The 20,461-nt window shown below is 31.6% G+C and overlaps 1 protein-coding gene across 2 annotated transcripts; it reads left to right on the top strand.

The window, feature by feature from the left end:
• Positions 1–4,452: 4,452 nt before the first annotated feature.
• Positions 4,453–12,353, top strand: LOC111291368 (uncharacterized). 2 transcript variants are annotated; one of them, XM_022883060.2, is made up of 9 exons: positions 4,453–4,628; positions 4,717–7,063; positions 8,077–8,206; positions 8,320–8,408; positions 9,317–9,555; positions 10,231–10,317; positions 10,539–10,638; positions 10,794–11,007; positions 11,089–12,353. In XM_022883060.2, the coding sequence occupies exons 2-9, from the start codon at positions 4,844–4,846 to the stop codon at positions 11,901–11,903; spliced, it is 3,894 nt and encodes a 1,297-aa protein (XP_022738795.2). In that variant the 5' UTR covers positions 4,453–4,628; positions 4,717–4,843; the 3' UTR covers positions 11,904–12,353. The 2 variants fall into 2 exon arrangements, with proteins under 2 accessions (XP_022738795.2, XP_022738787.2); XM_022883052.2 differs by having other exon boundaries at positions 4,457–4,628; positions 4,729–7,063.
• The last annotated feature ends 8,108 nt before the right edge of the window (positions 12,354–20,461 follow it).

Below are 20,461 nucleotides of genomic sequence, written 5' to 3'. Positions count from 1 at the left end.
GGACTTTTTTAATATTTTATTTTAATCCGTGGTGAATCAGATGGTGAAAATTTTAATTTCCTTTAATTATTTCTTTATTCCTTCAATTTTTATTTTTCTTTCTCTTCCCTCTTTCTAAGCCTCACTCTTTCCTTACCTTTTAAACGCTCGGCAAAAGCCACCCACCACTACCGTCTAACTCTAAAATTACGTCTAACATCAGTCTGCCGTCGTTGGCACCACCATCTTCAATGTCAAACATAACCCAAAAGCTATCCAAATTCCTCTAAACCTCCCCTACGTTTTTATTGGGTTAGATTTGTCAAAAGCAACCGAAGAAAGCCTAAATCTAAAGCCCAAGACTTTGGCTCCTCCATCCAAAAATACCAATTTCCACCACTTAAAATGACCTATATTTTTACTATGTTTGTCCGCTCCAAATTTTTTCAGTTAGTTTAGCTAAGCTCACCAACAAAATCCCAATTCATTGTCTGTAAAAATTTGTACAAAATCGAACTCCAAGGTAATTTTACAGACAGGGTGAAAATTTTGAGTTCTGTAGTGAAAAAGTTTGGTTTTGCTAATTAAACGCAAAAGCTCTTTACAAGTGTGTTTGCGGTTGAAAAATACTTTTGAAAGATAAAAATATTTCTTTTATCTCTATAACTTTAAATTTTTATTATTTTATGCATATTTTTTTAAAAAAATTTTAATGCACCAACAAAACTACAGCAACAGTAAAAACTTAAAATTTTTAAGCTACATTTTTCTAATTACACTTCTAAACACATTTTTTTAGCTCTTTTAAACTGCAACAGTAATACTAAATTAGGCTTTAATTAGAGTGAGCCCAAGACTTTAGATGCAACAAATCTAAGCAAAATTAGAATTATATTTTTTTCACTTTATTTTAAAAAATTTTCAACATTTATGTTTGTCGTAACCATTATTTTTAGCAAAATCATAAATGTTGATTCTTAATTTGTTTAAAACTCCAGATATTACTATTTGTCCACTTTGAGTTCTATTCTTATTTTACGTGAGACTTTTAATATATAAAATGGTTCTATAAACTTCAAAAATTGTATAATGTTTTTGGGAGCTTTAGAGAGTAGCTTGTAACTCTATCTTTCACTCTAGGTGGAGCTAGAGTGCGTTTGAGTGATTGTTCTTGTGAGGCTATTTGGAAGGGGTAAAGGGCCTTTGGGTTGGTTTGGAAAATCAGAGAGAGAACTCATCGTAGTTGAATATCTTAATAGTAGAAGGACTATTTACTTTGTGGAGCTAGATATGTGATCGAACCATATAAATTTTTTGTGTTTCTATTTGCTTATTTTTTATGGTTTTTTTCGTGTTTCTTGAGCAAGTGGTATCATAGCTTCAGATTTGTTAGATTAATACTCAACATAAGATGACTAAAAAAAATAAAAGTTACAAAGTTTTTGAATTTCTCAATTAAGAAGTTTGACGAGAAAATTAGTTTCACGTCGTGATAGAGAATAATGAAAGATCTCTTTGTGTAGGAAGGTTTGTTGTGCCCTTTGCTATATGAAAAAAAAAAAAAAAGCAACCAAATGGTATGAAAGACGATGAATGGGCAAAGTTGGAGGCAAGTTATGTTAGCACTATTCAGTTTTGCAGTAAGGATAATATGTTTAATCACATTATTGATGAGGATCCCGTCCTAAAGTTGTAAGCAAGATTAGAGAAAATTTATTTGACCAAAAAACTTTTCAACAAGCTGCAACTTAACAAAAACTGTATCACATAAAGATAGAGAAGAGTGGAGACCTTAAAAAGCATATAAATGAGTTGGACGGAATCATTGATCAATCGAAGAAGATTGATATAAAGATGGAGGAGGATGAGAAGGCTTTGATTTGCGAAAATGATACAATAACATTGAAGCAAACACAAGCAATGATTAAGACTTGGAAAGACAAGTCAATCTACAAGGGATCCAACAATGTTCAGTGTTTTCGATGTAAAGGGTATGAATATATTTAATAGGATTGGCTATGAAAGAGAATAAATGTAACAAAAACAAAGGTGAGCATCTTTTCATTGTTGATGATGATAATTATCAATGATACACTTTCTCGCAATTTTCTGAAAGGATGGATACAAATTCTAGTAGTGGTTGGTATTTTCAACTTTGTTTGTGTTACTCACGTTTAAAAGGATTAATTTGATCAGAAACTTGACTAACTTTAGTTGACAAGTCAATTGTGAAAATTATAAATCTTGGAGTTGTGAAATTAAAATATATGATATAATTTTGTGCTTTTTGGGTGGCATGCCCTATGTCCCAAAGACTATAAGAATCTCCTATCGTTGAACCTACCAGACTCCCAAAGGTGCGAACTCTTTGTCAATAATGGGGGGTAGAAGTCCCATAAAGCGCATGCTTCTAAAGAAGAGAATTTTCATAAAGCTTTGCATCGTGTGAAAGATAAGGCCTCGTAGGGGTAGGAGCAGTCATAGTTTGATTCATTGAACGGTGCACGAGGGATGCCAGCTCGTTTGGTTGGGCGAATAATTATTCCATTGCGCCTTATGTCAAGGGAAACACTAAAGACAATGTTTGTTTGTCTGAAAGGCTATTTCATAAAAATTTTTAAAATTAAAATTAAAAATAAAATTTGATTCAAAATTCAAGAACTAGGAGTATTATTAATCCTTTTTGTTTTCCCGTAGCTTTAATTTTTGACTTTATGCCGACAGAATTTGGTGTTCCCCAACAACCCCCTTAGCTTCGGATATTTTTTTTTTAACATCAAATGAAAAGTTTTGTTGACGATTAGATTAAACGACACCTAAGCATAACAAATTTACAATCTAAACGGTACCACGTTAGAGTTGTAGAAAATAATATTATTTGATAAAAAATGAAAAACAAATTGATTACGGGTAATGAGAATTTTTAACAATAAAAAATAATTATAGATTTTATTTATGTTAATGTGGCTTTCAATTTCATCTTACCGTTAACAAAATCTTTATTTAATTTAAAAAAAAAACAGACGTTATCTTCATCTAAATGTACAATGAAATTTAAAAAGTAGTTAGTAGTATTTTTAAAATGATATTTAAAAATATAATTAATGTATTATTATTGGAATAATAATGTAAAATGACTATAAATTAAAGTTCAATATTAATTAAACTATTAAAATAATAGGGAACCAATAATTTGGAAATAACGGCATCCGATTTGATTTTAAAGTCAATGCAACGCACCGTTTTAAACTTTACTCAACAGTTTTTTTTTTTACCTCTTATTTAACCTCAGTAATAATAAATAATCAATAATGAGAGAAAACAATTGAGAAATAATCTGTCGTGACACTGCTCAAATAGATCATGATAGGGTTTTAAACAGTATTGATTGTTTTTTGAGGGAGATTATTTACTGTTTTGTTAAAAGGCTGTTAGGGGAATCGATATGTAAGACAAAAAATATTCGGTGTTGAATGTAAAATTTTAGTCGTATTTCGACACTTACATTAAGTAAATCCAACTTTATTTTTTATAACGTGAACGAGCGTGATTTAGTAGTGATCAACTGGTGTCGATTGTGCTGATCGATCAGCTGACGGTTGATGAATGTTGATAAGAGTTCACTGAGCATCAATGCGTTGACTCAACGACCTGGGTACAACATGCTGTAATTTTTAGACGGTTAAATCTCGAGGTTTAGTACAGAAGAAGGTAGGTTAAGACAAACGGAAAGCCGAAGAACATCTTAACTTTTAACCCAATCTAGTTTTTACCAAAAACCGCTGCTAAAGTTCCTAAAGCACAACAGCCGGACTCCATCACAGCCTACTTCACCTAAATCCGCAACAAAATTCTATTGTCTCGTCACACCGACTCTTTCACGCGCTTGCCTTCGCGTTTGCAGTTCACATCTCTCGTTAATCCTTCTTTTATAAATTCAGTTAATTAAAAATTAGATTAAAATATTAAAAAATTTTGAACTATTTTATTTTTAAAATAAAATTTATATTTTTATTATATTTAAATAATTTTTTATATTTTAATTTATATTCAAATAAATTTTTTAAATGAAAAATATTTATTTTAAGAGTTTATTTTTAGGTATAAATTAAAATTTTAAAGATTATTTAAATATAAATTAAAGATTAAAAATTTATTTAATAAAAATTAAAATTAAAAAATTATTGAAATTAACATAAAATTTTATTTTATTATTTTATTCTAAAAATAAGAAAAAAGAACAACAACCACTTGGATTCAAGGCTAACGAGAGATTGTCACGTAAGCAAACGCAGAGAAAATCGTGGGCCTGAACTGACGTGCAAATCCAAACGCTGTCGTATCACCCTGCCCCGACTTGTAACAGCGAGATATGGAAGGAAAAATGCTGAAGAGATTAATTAATCAACCAAAAAGAAAACGTAAAAAAATAAATAAATAAATAAAATAAAGGAGATTTAGTACTAATTAATTAATTAATTTCACAACGGCTTTGGTTTTCATATTTTTATAATCCAAAGCATAAGCTTTTATTTCTCTATCTTCCCTTTGTTTTCTCTCTTTTCTTCTCCCGTTTTCTTCCCGGAAATTGCGTCAACCATCGCTGGTGAATTGCCGCCATAAATACATCGCGTTGCATCTACAGCGAGGTATCATTTTTCACCAAAACTATTATTTCGTTTGAAAATCTGAAACTTTTTTATTTAATTTTTTTTTCACTTGCTTCCTTCGGGGAAGTTTTCGCTACAGATCTGGTGGATGAGAGAGATTTAGGTTTTCTTCTGTTGTTTTTAACGGATTCTGTCTTGAATTTGGGATGAATTTGAGGAAAAGAATAGGATTTTAGGGTTTTTGTTTGGTTTTGATGGAAGAGCGAATGAGATCTGGTGAGCATTCGGGGATTGTGGTGAAGAATAGGAACCAATTCGGATGTTTGATTGTGAGGAAGAAGGGGGATGGTTTGGGTGGGGCCGGGTCTATGGGGACCCGAAAGATTTACGAGTCCAAAAAGGAGAAGAAGAGGCCTAGGATGATTATGAGTGATTCGGGTTCTAGCGATGAGCTAGTAATGCCACCTCGAAGGAGGGTTGGGCCCGAAACAATTCAAATTAGTAATGGTTTAGCTTTTTATGAAGAAAGTGAAATTGGTCGGAAGAGGAGTAGGGAAGAGAGAATAAGGCGGAGTGAGGAAGATTTCATTGGTAGGAATGGAGGGGATTTGAGTGAGAGTAAGAGGAATAGGTTAGATGTGTTTGACTTTAATGAGTATGATGGACTTGATGAGGAGAGGATTATGAGGAGGAACCGATTTGATTATGGTGAAGTGGTTGGCGGGAGGAGACTGTTGGGTTCAATGCCTGCAGTTGCTCGGAGGAGTATTGAGAGAGAATATGGGAGTGGTCCAAGCAGGCATGTTTTCCTTGAGAAGAAGAAGAAGAAGAAGAAGAAAAATTTGTCCTTTAATAAGAGTGATGCGGTGAGTCGAGGTGATCATGATGATAGGAACAGGTTTAGGAAGGATAGGGATGGTGGTCGGCTGCATTACTCCTTGTTGAGGGAGAGTTGTATGGCTGATTTGGAAAAGCCCATCAGGGTTCAGGGAAAAAATGGTGTTTTGAAGGTAATGGTGAACAAGAAAAAGAAGGTTGGTGAGCCTTCGAAAAATTTTAGTCACTTGGAAGTTGGGGAAGCCCGGAGTGGTTCAAGTATTGATGATACAGTTAGGAGGAACTTGCATGCCCGTCCATCATTGTACTCTGATACAGAAGTTCCTGAGAAGCCTGTTTCACTTAGTAGTAAAGAGAAAAAGAAAATGAATTTGCTAAAGACACCTACAAATAAAAAGAAAAAGGTCTCTGACTGGGATTCAGGGGATAGTGATACATCTTTGAAACTTCAATCAAAGAACATGGAAGCTTCTAACTCGGCAAAGAGGGTAAGTAGCAAAGTGGAAAAAACACAAGTTGAGCAGCTTCTGCCTGCCAGAATCGGAGAAGGAAAAGTTAGGCGTGGATGTGGCACAGAAAAACAGAAATTACGTGAACGAATAAGGGGGATGCTTCAAGAAGCAGGCTGGACAATAGATTATAGACCAAGGAGGAACAGGGACTATTTGGATGCTGTGTACATCAATCCTGCTGGAACTGCTTACTGGTCCATCATCAAGGCATATGATGCGCTTCTAAAGCAGCTAGATGAGGAAGATGAGGGCAAACCTGGTGGGGATGGTTCTGCATTTACCCCATTATCAGATGAAGTACTCAGCCAATTAACTAGGAAAACACAAAAGAAGATGGAAAGGGAGATGAAAAAGAAGCGAAGAGGTGAGAGTGAGTATGTAGAAGAAGCTGTTGCTCGGAAATCTTCAAGTACCAGGCATGAAGATGAGAGTATGGATAGCTTGAGTCATGAAGAGAAACTAAGTTCCTTCATTAAGCAGGGTAAGTCATTCAAATTTAGGATGAATGACAATGGTGTCTTCAGTGGAAATGCAAAAGGTCAAAGTTCTCACCATGTTCATGATAGCTATGAAAAGCCATCCTCTGTATCCAATTCTCATCTTGTTCATGGAAGAAAAAGTAGAAAACTTGGAAGATGTACTTTGTTAGTTCGTGGTTCTAATTTGGGTCTGAGTTCAGAAGGTGATGACTTTGTTCCATATTCTGGGAAAAGAACACTCCTTTCCTGGCTGATTGATTGTGGAGCAGTGCACTTGAGCCAAAAGGTGCAGTATATGAACCGCAGGCGAACAAAAGTGATGCTAGAGGGCTGGATTACAAGGGATGGAATCCATTGTGGTTGTTGTAGTAAAATCCTCACAGTTACAAAATTTGAGATTCATGCTGGAAGCAAATTGCGCCAGCCATTTCAGAATATATATTTGGACTCTGGTGTTTCTCTCCTTCAGTGCCAAATAGATGCATGGAACAGACAAGAGAAGTCTGAACAGATTGGTTTCCATTCTGTAGATGTTGATGGTGATGACCCCAATGATGATACTTGTGGCATTTGCGGAGATGGTGGGAATCTGATCTGTTGTGACAGTTGTCCCTCAACTTTTCATCAGAGCTGCCTAAATATAGAGGTATTTCTGCATAATTTTTGCACCTGCTATATAGTGTTTTACATTTACAAATGGTGGTCAGTCTCTCTTGTTTGCTTTCTTCTTCCTACCAGTTTTCCTTGGAAACTTCTGGGTCAGTTTTATTTTAAATAGAGGTTAATGCAGGCCTTGGAGTTGAAGAGATTTCCGAGTGTTGAGAATTTAGGGGATACTTGAGGGGCAACAAAACTCCAATTCATGGTTCTTTTTGTGGATCATTTATTTATTTTTGTCCCTTCGCCTTCCTCTTCCCTGGCCCAAGTCCAACCCTCTTCTTGCGCCCTCTTGAGAAATAGCAGCTGTGTTGCTTGAAAGTAGTTAATGACCAGAGTTAGATCTAAATATGTTGCTAGGTAATTCAATTTCTTCCTTTAAGCAGATAGTTATGTTCAATTATGAAGGTTATATCTATTGAGCTTATTCTAGGGATCCCTAAATTTGTTCAGTGCCAAACAAAATTAAGGGCATTCTTAAACTTCCGTTGACTAGCATTGCATGTGTAATTAAAGTGACAAGTGAAGCCATATGTCTCTCTCTTTTCTATAACTTTTCCTGAATGTTTTCTCCTGGGTTACTGTTCCCAAGTCCTATTCCCTGAGTTGTTATCTGTAATGTTTTGGATCTTTATGCAAGAAATATTTGTCTGTGGCTTTGTGCTGCTCCCTCAAATGGTTGTGCTGTTGAAACATAGTTGTACTTTTACATATATATAAACTTCTATCATATTGATGACCTGAAAAGCATTGGCTTTTAACTTTCTTGCTAAAGATGAAGTGAAAAAAGTTTTATCCTGCTTACAGTACTTGGTAGTTTTTATTTTTATTCTTTTGAACTTTTTCTCTGTTAGAAAGTTTACTTTTTTGACCTTTTGTGTTTGTTGCCTTATACTGCTTAGTAGTTGAACACAAACTTAGCTTGTGCTTGTTAACTTATACTGCTTGCTTGAACACAAAATTAGCTTAATTTTGCTTTTATATAAATATACACATTTACAGTTTCTACCAGCGGGTGATTGGCACTGTCCAAATTGCATATGCAAATTTTGTGGCAATGGCGGCAATATTGCTCAAGAGGATGATATAACTGATTGTGCACTTCTCACTTGCAGCCTGTGTGAGAAAAAATGTACTCGTTCTCCTTTTTTTTTTTTCAAGTGTTCTCAGTTCTTTGAAGTTTGAAGTTGTTGTCATGGTTTCCTCTCCTTTTCAATACAATTCTGATAGTTTCCACTTTTGTAGACCACAAATCATGCATCAAAATGATGGATGAGCTTCATATTGATTCCAACAGTGTGGTTCTTCCTTTTTGTGGGCAGACATGCGGAGAGGTAATATGCTTTTCTTCTGTTAGCATTTGAATGCTGAATTTTATAATTAGATATAAATCATGAAATTAGGAAAAATCTATCAGAGAAGCAATCATGCCATTTATATACCGCCTTTAAAAGATGTTAAACCTATCTATCATCAAATTGTAGAGAAGGCAGAATGTTTTTCAGAGAGTAATTTTGGTTTTTCATGACATGATGGTATTAACCTATTGTTGCTATGATTGTGGCTAAATAAAACTGTTATCATGAACTCTATTGACGATGAAATTTTCTTTGCATGTGGTGTTCACTTTTTTCCCATAATATTATTAAACAGAAACAGTTCATCTATGTTTGTAATATGTGTTATCTGGTAGATTGTATCTTATGGCATTTGACATGGGATTTTGGTTTTCTAGTTTGTCCATTATTCATTTAGTGCCTCTCAAAGTTTCTTTCTTTATTTGGGAATTATGATTGTTTCTTTTAAATGTATTGGTAACACTACAATATTGATGTGTCACTGTGGATAAAACTGTTATCATGAAGTGTAGCAATATATTTTCTATATTTTGCATTTCATGCTTGCTTTTTTATTATAATATTGTTTAAGCAGGAAGATTGTTTTCTAGGTGCATAATATATGTTCTTTGGTAGATTTATCTTGTGTCATCATTTGATTCAGGAATATGTTTTTTAGGTTTTTTCTCTTATTTATTTTATGTATTTCGAAGTCCTAATTCTATCTCTAATCTTCTTTTTTCCTGGAATAAAAATTGGTATCTTTTTTACTAGTTTCTATGGGGTTTGTTTTGGTTCATGTCTTATCTGCTTGTATGTCATATTTATGGAGGCACAATGTTCAAATATGTGAAGGCACATTTTCAGAAGGCGCATTTTCAGAAATGTTTTTGTTGTTCCTACAGCTCTATGATCATTTACAGCAGTATCTAGGGGTCAAACATGAACTAGAAGCAGGATTTTCATGGTCTCTTGTTCAAAGAACAGACACAGATTCTGACACAATTGCCACAGGGCTTTTGCAAAGGGTGGAATGCAATTCTAAACTAGCTGTCGCACTGACTGTTATGGATGAATGCTTTTTGCCCATTGTTGACAGGAGGAGTGGGATCAACTTAATAAATAATGTCCTTTATAATTGTGGGTAAGCATTTTGAATGCTGAGTTTAAAGTGGTGTTCGTTTTATTAGTTTTTTTTCTTAAATATTGCTTCTCTAGCTGATTACACTTTATTTATTTTGTTTCTTAATGTAGATTATTAGAGTCTTGTCCTAATTTGTGAAATGGATTTTTGTTTACTTTTCCGGTGATCTTCTTTGAATTTTTCCATTGTTTCAGATTATTTTTGACATATTTGTATGAACCCTAGCATGTATTTGCGACTTTCGGTGAATAGAATGTTTCATTATGCTGTTTGAGAGCTATTATGGGCTTGCATGCTCATTTATGATTGTTTTTATTGCATTTCTTGTCAGACTATGGATATGCTTTCAGAGAACTGTCTGATAGTGATAATATGCAGTATTTTTACATATTATAACAATTTTCCAAAAGGATCCTCGGGATAAATTTCTTATTTTGGTGTTGTTGGAACTGTGTTTTATTTTTACAGTTTAAAATTACATTGAACTCTTATTTCTGTTATGATTTTGGCTAATATCTCTATCCATTCTTGCTTTCTGCTTGGATTAGATCTTGAGTTCTTCTTTAGTTTGTTCCTTTCCAAGATTATACAGATAATAAAAACCATGGCCTTTATATCCTTTGTCAAATATCAAATATGTAATTGTTTGCAATTTGTTGCTTTTTATCTTTAAAGATCGAACTTCAGCCGGCTGAATTATAGCGGTTTCTACACTGCTATTCTAGAGAGAGGCGATGAAATAATTTCTGCAGCATCAATCAGGTAAATAACATTTTGGCATCTATATGCCTTACCTTTTCCCCTTGCAGTTAATTATCTTTGGTTGGGTAGATAAAAATTTCAGACAAACACAGTGAAGACCAGAATCACCTAACAAAACGCAAGTACCTGACTTCTTGGACTGGGTGTGGGTTTGATGCACACATTTGGATTATCATTCAAATAAATGCTTTGCCGATTTGATGTCCTATTGTGCTATGTAGGTTCCATGGAACTCAGCTAGCAGAGATGCCATTCATTGGCACTCGCCATATATACAGGCGTCAGGGAATGTGCCGTCGGCTTTTCTGCGCTATTGAGTCGGTAAGCTGTGAGGAGTAATTCATTTAAGTGTGTTTGCATGTGTGTATCTCTCTCTCAACATATGTATTTGTGTATATATATTTCCTGTTATCCTTTTGCTTAAATTTGTTGTTCCTTGTATCGTTAATCTAATTTATTCTTTTTGTTGTCTGAAGGCTTTCTGCACTCTCAAGGTTGAGAAACTAGTCATCCCCGCAATTGCTGAACTTACGCATACATGGACTGCAGTTTTTGGTTTCACTTCTCTAGAGAAATCACTTAAGGAAGAAATGAGGTCCATGAATATGCTGGTCTTCCCCGGTGTAGATATGTTGCAGAAGCTACTGTTGGAGCAAGAAAACACGAAAGCAAACTTGACTGCTGTCACAGGTTTTAGTTAATGCAATTGTTACATTGTTTTCAATTATGTTTATTTACTGTTCTCTAACTTCTCAAAATTTGACCCTGTAGGTCCAAAGCAAACTGGATCAGGATCTAATGAATGTATCACACCTGAGGCGGCTAATGAATCTAAACCTGGTTCATCATCTGGGCATGATTCTCAACAGTTTGATGATGGTGGTTTGCATCATGCTAGTCTGATAAATGGTGGAACTGCCGCCGCTGATTCAGATTCCCAATGTCCTAATGTTTCTACCAATGATACTGGTGGAACTAGTGGTTCCTTGGATGCATCCCTGGAGCCTAATGTCTTTGTCTCATTTGAGGGACCTACACTTACTAAGTATCAAACAGGGGACAAGAGGAACGAATCTGCATCAGATGGTAAATGTGAAGTTAACCTTTGCTCAAGCCATGACGCACTTGAGGTGGAGAATAAGGCAGAACTGGATTCTCCTGCCGAAGATAATAATCAATCTCGTACAGAGGGTATGGATGATACCTGTGCAGTAGGTGTTTTTGAATCTAAAGTCCCAGCCTCTGAAGATTCGACTGATTCACGGCCAGGGGACAAGGCTGCTGAATCTACTTCTGACAGCAAAAATCTTGCTACCTCATCTATGGACTATAGTGCAGTAGACATGGGAAATAAAACAGTATCAAACTCCCTTATCCCGAAAAATACTCAGTCCTGTGAAGAGGGTGATTTGGATGCTGCCCATGCAGGTGACGCCATTGCTGCTGCTTCTGATGTCAAAACTGAGCTCACCGTTGAAGAGACTATATGTACCATATCTCAATCTGGGGACAAGCTAGCCAAATCTCCTGTCGGAAAATCTCTTGTTTCTGATGGAAGTCCTGAAACAGGATGGAAAAGAAATTAGAATCAGAGTGATGAAGAAAACATTCAGTCTTCTAAAGGAAGTGATACGAGCAATGATCCAGTTGATAGTATAGCTGTTTCTGACGAACTTGAAGTTGGAATCTTTATTGAGGAAATCACACCTGCCGATTCTGAGTCCAGGGACAAGTTACCGGCTGCTTCACCGGGTAAATCTTTTATCTCTGGTACAAGTGCAAATCCTGATGCATTAGGGATGGAAAATAAATCAGCATTGAATATTCGCAGTGAAGATTTTAATCAGTCTTGTGAATAGCATGATGTGTGTGATCAGAGTTGGATTGGGGGCAGCATCCCCCATTGAAATACTTTTAACTTTTTGGTTGTATTATGTAATTACCACTAGTTTTAGTAAGGATACAATTTTTTCTCCCATTGAAATTTAAAATTGGTATTTCACTTTAAAATTTAAATTTGATTGTTGTTTAAATCACATACCTATGACTTTTTTTTTTAATTTTATTTTATTCAGAAAATCTAGTATAAAATTTTTTTGGTCAAACAATAAATTATATTTAGGGAAGCACTTTCTTATCTAACTAATTAATTTTATTAAAAATCAAAACCAAGAAATGAAGAATGAATTGAGTGTTTAATGCTAGAAGAGGTTATGCTAAATGGCTTAAAATTTTAGAAAGGGGCATAAATCTAATGACGTGTATGTAAATACTGTAAATTCTATAGATAGTGTTTTATATCTCCAATTTGAAATATTCAGGTCATTATATTTAAGATAGAATCCCATAACTTGCTCAGAGCTGTTAAACTTTGATTGAATCTAAAAACTTGTTCAAGCCATCTGGAATTGGGCTTCATCTGATTGTGATTACTCGATTCAATTCAAATTGAAAGCTTGAATCAAAATAGTTTTAAATTAAAACTGGATCAAATTTGAAACGAACCCAAATAAAATGTTATTCAAACTTAAATTATCCAACTTGAGATGATAAAAAATTCATAAATATTTGAAAGTTTAACTCAAAAGAATTCAAACTATAATTAAATGATTTTATATCGAATAAGTAGATAAACGATTGATAAGCTTTTTTGTTTAATAAAAATTTTAAATTAAAAAATATTTATAAATATTTTAAAATTATTGTATAATATATTTCAACATTTCCAATGTTGTTTTCAAAAAGGAAAAACATTTTCGCTGTTAAAATTTTAATTGAATTATAAAAATAATTTAAGATCATTAAATATGAATATCAAATGATTTTTTATAATATTTGCATTATTTAAAACAATTAACTATAGAAAGCAGAAGTTGATGAGAAATTGAAAATTTTGAATGGCTTTTTTTTCAAAGAAATTGCTTCCATTTTGTTTTTATCATTTTTATTATTTTCTCAAATTTTAAATTTTAGTTTCTATAGAGGGAAAAAGATAAAAAGGTCCAAAGATAATCATTTATTATTTTAGTTTTACTTGAAATTTAATTGACTTATTGTTATGAATTGATAAAATTAAAACTAAATTGAGAATAAAATCAATCATTACTCATAAACTAAGACATGAGTTTAAAAGTGTATTAATGAAAAATAGTTTTTAAAGTGTATTAATAAGAAATAGTTTTAATTTAAACTATTAGTTATCATACCCGCACTTCGTTGCAGGACATTAAGAACAATGGACATTGAATAAGGAAGGGATACTATTTAACTGTAAATGCAAGTGACTTAATAAAGCTAAAGTTCAAACTGAAAACATAAGCAGAAAGGTTTTTTTAGAAAAAGTGATGCTCCATAGTTGATTATAACTCTCAAATAAGTCTAACAAAAGTGGGAGCATCAGTTAATGCTGCAGTGGATAAAGAGTTTTTACAAAATGAGAACATAAGCATTTTTATGGTTGGCTGGTGTGGTAGATGAAAACATTGAACTTATATGATGCAACCTTACAGAATATGCATTGGTTTCTAGGGTTAAGGTAGTTATTAATGATGAAATGACGCTAGCCACTTGAGAAAGATTTGTTGTTACTTGTGTAGATGTAATGGATAGGCCATTCCTTTTGATCTTCTTCCATATTGTTGTCCGTGTTATGAACAAGGAATTCTAGTTCATGCTTTGGTAAAGTAAGAATGAGATCAACTGGATGGTTTGGAAGATAGTGTTTAACAAATACTGTAGGGACATGCTGCACAAAGGAGAGCATTGTTATGAATTAGATATATTAGTAAGATAAACAGGAGTATTCTACCTTTGTATATCAATCATTTGCATTATTAATATGTATAATAAAATTGACTGCAAGCATTGAATTCTAAGGAAGTTTTTTTAACTAGAGTATAAGATGATCGGACATTGGTTGCAATCATTGTGCATTGAAAGAGGGGAAGTTGATTGTTTGAGTCTAAACCCGAACTTGAGTCTTCAACCTTGATAACTTTAGCAGGTGGTTGTTTTCGTCTAATCTATCGTTTCAATCCAAAAACTTGTTCATTAGATACAAAAAATATAGATCGTCACTAATCTTTTTTATTTAAGCGCAATTGATCACTTAAATAAATTTATCTTTTTTAAGTTTGTTTTAAGCTTAAGCTAAGGGTTTTTAAAAAGAAGAGATTATGGTTTACATTAATAAAACTAAGTTTAGGAGTCAGTTAAGTGTAAGAAAGATTTTAACATCCCACAAATTAATTACATGTTATCTTGTTTAAGCTTTAATTTAAATGATCTTATTACCTATTTTAATAATTTTGATATTTAAATATTAAAAAAAACGTCTTTAAGCTTTTACCAAAAAAGAAATTTTCTTTAGTATTTAAGATAAACTTATTGTTTATTTGAAGAGACTTCATTATTGGATTTATTAAATATTTTATGAAAAATAAACTCTTAATTCCTTTTATTTATTCACAAAATAATGTCATACAAATATATTATCAAAAATCATAGAAAAATATCATGCAATAATATCATAATTAAAATATGTAAAAGTCATGCAAAATATCATGCAAATAAATAATTCATGCAAAAAAAAAAAAAAAAGCAAAAATATCATAATCATGCAAAAATAATAAAATTCATACAAAATGTCTTGTGCATATATCATAATAAACTATGCAAATAAATAAAATCCAATACAACATATTAGGCAGTTATATAAACTATGATCTATGCAAAATATCAAGCAAATATATAAATAATTTTCATACAAAATATCATGTAAATATATGAACTAAATTATAAAAACTCATATCAAAGTTTTGTTTTCTCATTATTTTTCAATTCAATAACAATTAATAAAAAAATAAAAAAGAAAATAAATAGAAAATAAATAAAAAGCAAAAATTAAAAAATAAAAACAAATCAAATCAAAAAATAAAAAGAAAAAGAAAAACTTGCAAACAAGTCGGGTTGGACAACAGGTCAACACGAGGGTCATTACGGTTTGAAGCGCTAATTTAGGAATTCCAAAACGTCATCTCGATCTGGTATAAAAGCTAAAAATCTCCATTTTCTTCGGATTTCCCCTCTTCTTTTTCTCTCTCTAGCTCTTTTTTTTCTTTGACCTTTCTAGAACTTTAATTGTGAACTTCAACCCAATTTTAGAAAACGACTACCAATTCCATAATTTAGCATTGAAAAATTTAACTTTCCTAAGAACTTTACAAAAACTCAAAAACTGGTCATCGTGAAATCATCTGACCATCGTGAAACCCTATCAAAAAATTCAAAGAAAAAGAACCCAAAAATTCAACTTAAATCTTGAAAAACTTAAAATTCCCAAAAAATTAAAAACTCCAAAAATCCCTAAAATTTCAAAAAAATCCCCAAATCACAAAAACCAACAAAGAAACCTCAATTCCCAACTTCTTCACTAAAATTTCTTAAGAGCAAATTCAAAACCACCAAACTTTTCTAAACCCAAAACTGAAATTCCCAAAAATTTTTCTATGTGCTTTGATTGTAGTAATTACTTGCTTGATTGCTTCTATGCTTGTTGGCACCTATGATTAAGCGTTGGGGCTTTATATTAAATTTCACTTTAATTTGGAAAACCTCAAATCTTATCGAATCTTGGCAAAATTTTTAAGATTTTTTATTGGATCTTTCTTTTACCAAGCAATCTTAATGCCCAAGTATTTCCAAAATTAAAACATGTTAATTACTTTTGAATCTTGGACTTGGATTTTCATATATTGAATTTATGAATCTTTCCTTTTTTGATTTTTCTCTCTTTCTCTTTTTTTATCACATGCCAAAAAACCAAAAATAAAGTAATAATAATAAAAACAAAAAATAAGATAAAAATTAAAATAAAAAATAAAAATAAAATAACAAAAATTGATTAAAATAAAAATATAATATTGGGCTTTTTTATGTTGGGGCTAAAGTTTAATTTCAAAATTAAGACCCAATTACAATTTTTCATCTAATTATTAAAATTCAAAACCCAGTTAAATATAAAAAAAAGAATTGAAAAAAATGGGGTGTTTACAGTTGTCATTTTTTGCGCATTTTCTATGAAGTAAGAATTTTACAAAAACAAAAGAAAAAAAATTCATTTTATCCATGTCAAGAAAAATTGAAAAAGTTCCCCCTCAACAAAGGCTTTGAAACTGTGAAAAATTTAAAATATAAATTTTCAATAGAGGCTTTGAAACTTTAAAAATTCGCAACAAAAAAAGCTTTTTTTTCAACAAAGGTATTGAAACTTTAAAAAACTTGCAACCAAAAAAAGCTCATTCTCAATAAAGTCATTGAAACTTTAAAAATAAAAAGGTACCTGAAGATTTTCAAAATCATACCTTGAACCTTGAGATTTTATAGATCATTATTATCTTTGAAAAAAATCCTCCTTAACAGAGGTGTTGAAATTTTAAAAATTTCTCTCCAAAAAGTCTTTCCTTAAAATGATTCTTTTATCTTAACAACTTCATCCTTGACCATCATTTCAATCCCAATGTCTAATTTCTCATTATTACTTTCCAAGCATATACAATGAATGCCATGTAATGAAAAGATTTTCCAGAAATTTTTACTCAAATTTCAATCTTGAAACTTAAAGTTTAATTTTTTCTCTTCTTCAGTCATGCATAATGAATGCAATGAATAAATATGATGAATGTAATGTTCTCAATATGATGTATGTAATGAATGCAAGCTATGAATACGATACATGCAATGTAGTGCATGATGCAGTTCATTTATCTCTTTAATTGTGGTTAATCAAAAAGTTCTCAAGGTTCCTTCCATATTTTCTCATATTCTTCAACTCTTCAATGTTCATAGTTTTCAACATGGGCTATCAATCACTACCAAATGCTTTGATTTATTTTGTTCTTCAAATTCAATAATTTTTTTTTACGGCCAAATCTCAAGAATATATTCTTAGTTGCTAGGAATTGACATTTTTTCCAAGCCTTTTTTTTTTTTTTTATCATTTTCCACCACTTTTACTATCCTCAATCCTCATTTTAAAGCAATGTGGAAATCTTTTATGAATTTTTATTCATTTATTCATCATTATTAAAATATTACAACAAACACAATGCAATCATTTATTTCTCTATCATAATGGAAAAAAAATTAGGCAAGGTAAATTGTTAGAAGTGTATTTATTAAAAGAAATATATCTGGTAAACAAAAGGACAATGATCAATCTCAATAAATGAATAGGTGTTAATTATACAACTAATGAATATTCCAACAATCTTGAACAATCTAATCCAAAATTCTTTCTCAAAACCTATTTTATCGATGATTTTGACCATGTTCAGCTTCGTCAAACTAACTCTACCCTTATGTAATGAGATCTTTAAATGATGTTGTTCCATCATTATATCTAAGCCTCCTTTTTAGGTTTTTAACTTAGATATCTTCCTTTTGACTTAACTGCCATTTCGGATTTTCATCTTGAATCTTTTTTTGTTATTCATTTTATTCATTTTTCATTTTTAAGCAAAATATTTCTTCACAAAATTTAAGGTGATTAGATTCAACAATTCATCTCTATCCATCTTTGTTAGAATTAATGCACCACTAGATAAAACCTTTTTCATCACATATGGACCTTCTAATTTGGCATCCACTTCTTTTAATTATTATGTTGGTTTGAAAGAATTTTTTTCAAAACTAATTTTCCTTTTTGAAAATGTTAAGAGTGAACTTTCTTATCATGTGTTCACATCATTCTCTTTTGATATAATTGACCATGGCACTATACCGTTATTCTTTTCTTCTAAATGAGATTTAGTTGTTTATAATGATTTTTGACCCATTCTACTTCTTCTAACTCAAGTTCCATCAAAACTCTCAGAGAAAGAATCTTTACTTTAATTGGCAACATAGTTTCCTTACCATAAACTAGTAAAAATGTAGTAACTCCAGTGGATGTTCACACTGACATCTTATAAGTATGCAAGGCAAAAAGGCAACTTATCATGCCAATCCTTATAGGTATCAATCATTTTCTCTAAAATTATTTTAATGTTCTTGTTGGTAGCTTTTATTGCTCCATTCATCTTTGGTTGATATGATGCAAAATTATGATGCTTAATATGGAATTGAACACAAACTTCATTCATCATTTTGCTATTCAAATTCTTTACATTATGAAAGATAATGTTTTCTAGAAGTACATATCGACATATTATCTCTTTTTTCAAGAATTTGCACATCATGCCATTATGACACTTACATATAAGGCTGCATCCACTCATGTTATAAAATAATCAATTATCATAAAGATGAATCGATGCCCATTTGATGCTTTTAGGGTAATGGTCCAATCACATCCATGTCTTATATTGAGAATGACCATGAAAGTGCTAGAACATGTAAATTGATTAGAGGAACATTAATCTTTTCTACATAAGTCTAACATTTATGGCACTTTCTAGCATAGTTGATGTAATCACTCTTCATTAACAGCTAGCAATATCTTATCCTAATTATTTGTTTGGCCATTATATGATTATTTGCATAAGTTCTACAAATTCCATTATGCATTTCTTTAATTTTTTTTTTTTTTTGCTTTAGTGGTATATACACATTTTAGAAGCACTTCTCTATCAAGAAAGACTCTACAACCATTCTTTGATTGATTCTTTTATCATTTTTTGTTGTATGCTTATGATACTATTGACATTTAAGGTACTGCATGATATCATAATATAAAGGTTACCCATCAACCACTTCTTCAACACTTGAACAATGTGTTGACAGGTATTTTACTTTCAACTTGATGGGTTGGATTTCATAATTCTCATTTACTTTCACCATAATAGCCAGAGTAGCTAATGCATCAATAATTTGATTTTCTTATCTAGGCAAATGCTCAAATTGAATCTTTTCAAATTGCTTGATCAATTCAAAGAGGTATTTCTAATATTGAACTAGTTTTGCATCTTTTATCTCCCATTCCCTACGTAATTGATAAATTACCAAGGCTAAATCTCCACACACCTCTAATATTTCAATTTTTTTTTCAGTTGCAGCTTGTAAAATCATAACACATGCTTCATATTTAGCAAATTAATTTGTTTATTTTGAGTTATGTCATATATTTTGAGTTATGATATATATAAGTGCTAGTAAACAAGGCTATACCTTTCTTCCTTTAGATGTTAACAAGTGTAAGCAATGTAGCAGTTTTTCATACAAGTAAATATCGAATATGACATCATGATTATACTTGAAAATGAAAAAAATCACCATATTCAATGTTATGGGCGAAGAGAATTATGTACAGAGTATTAGTAGTGAAATTTTAAAAAATTTTAAGTTTCTAAAGCCAAGATTAGTTAATAAGATCATATAAACACAACAATTAGTTTTAGCTAAAAGTATATTAACTTTTATACCAACTTCACTTTGTATCAAGCAAAAGTTTATCAAATTTGTTTTAGCAAGCCAACTATCCAAAATTCTAGCCTTTAATGGCAATTCACATGAACAAGGTGAAAGAACCTTCTCCAAGAGATAGAAAAAACTCAAAATTGAAATCTCTAGCTAGAGAGATTAGTCAGTTACCTTTTTTGTGTTTTCTCTTAATTGTTTTTAACACATAAGATGCTTATTCTCTTAGAATGTTACAAGAGAGGGGGCAGCTTAAGTTCTTTATAAGTTAAAACACTAAGGATTAGGGTTTTCTTATGCTTAATTCTATTCTTAATAGAATAACCACTTAACCAAGTCTTATTCTCAATAAAATTACTTACTTGGTTGGCTATACAATGTCCCATTTAGTATCAGACTTTTGTCTATTTCTGTATATTAGATTTTAATCTAATAAATTAAGTTTAACTTAATTTATCTTAATTTTAATCTTTCACAATGTGTCTTATGGTGTGTGATCCATTAGGCTTTTTAGTATGTTGGCAATAAATATAAGCATTGTAATCCTTATATTTAAATTTAGATGAATCAAACCTTTTGGCTTTATCACTAATTTTATAATTAACTAATCTCATGTTTATAGATTAATGCTAGCAACATTGTTATGACTTGCAATCGCTAAAAAAAGTTAATATGGCTTAACAACCTATCCATGCATAGTCTTGATATATAATTAATATCTTTTAATCAC

Source organism: Durio zibethinus, chromosome 16 (assembly GCF_047325235.1).
Source record: "Durio zibethinus cultivar Kanyao isolate XHJ-2024 chromosome 16, ASM4732523v1, whole genome shotgun sequence".
In the NCBI taxonomy this organism is placed as follows: domain Eukaryota; kingdom Viridiplantae; phylum Streptophyta; class Magnoliopsida; order Malvales; family Malvaceae; genus Durio; species Durio zibethinus.
This window is presented reverse-complemented; position numbering and strand designations above follow the sequence as displayed.

What these genes read in the sequence shown, in the direction of transcription:
- LOC111291368 (XM_022883060.2), top strand. Translation starts at nt 4,844, where the DNA reads ATGGAAGAGCGAATGAGATCTGGTGAGCATTCGGGGATTGTGGTGAAG. An exon ending in TTTTCTGCGCTATTGAGTCG is followed by an intron (nt 10,639 to 10,793) that starts GTAAGCTGTGAG and finishes TGTTGTCTGAAG; the next exon opens with GCTTTCTGCACTCTCAAGGT. An exon ending in AAACTTGACTGCTGTCACAG is followed by an intron (nt 11,008 to 11,088) that starts GTTTTAGTTAAT and finishes TTGACCCTGTAG; the next exon opens with GTCCAAAGCAAACTGGATCA.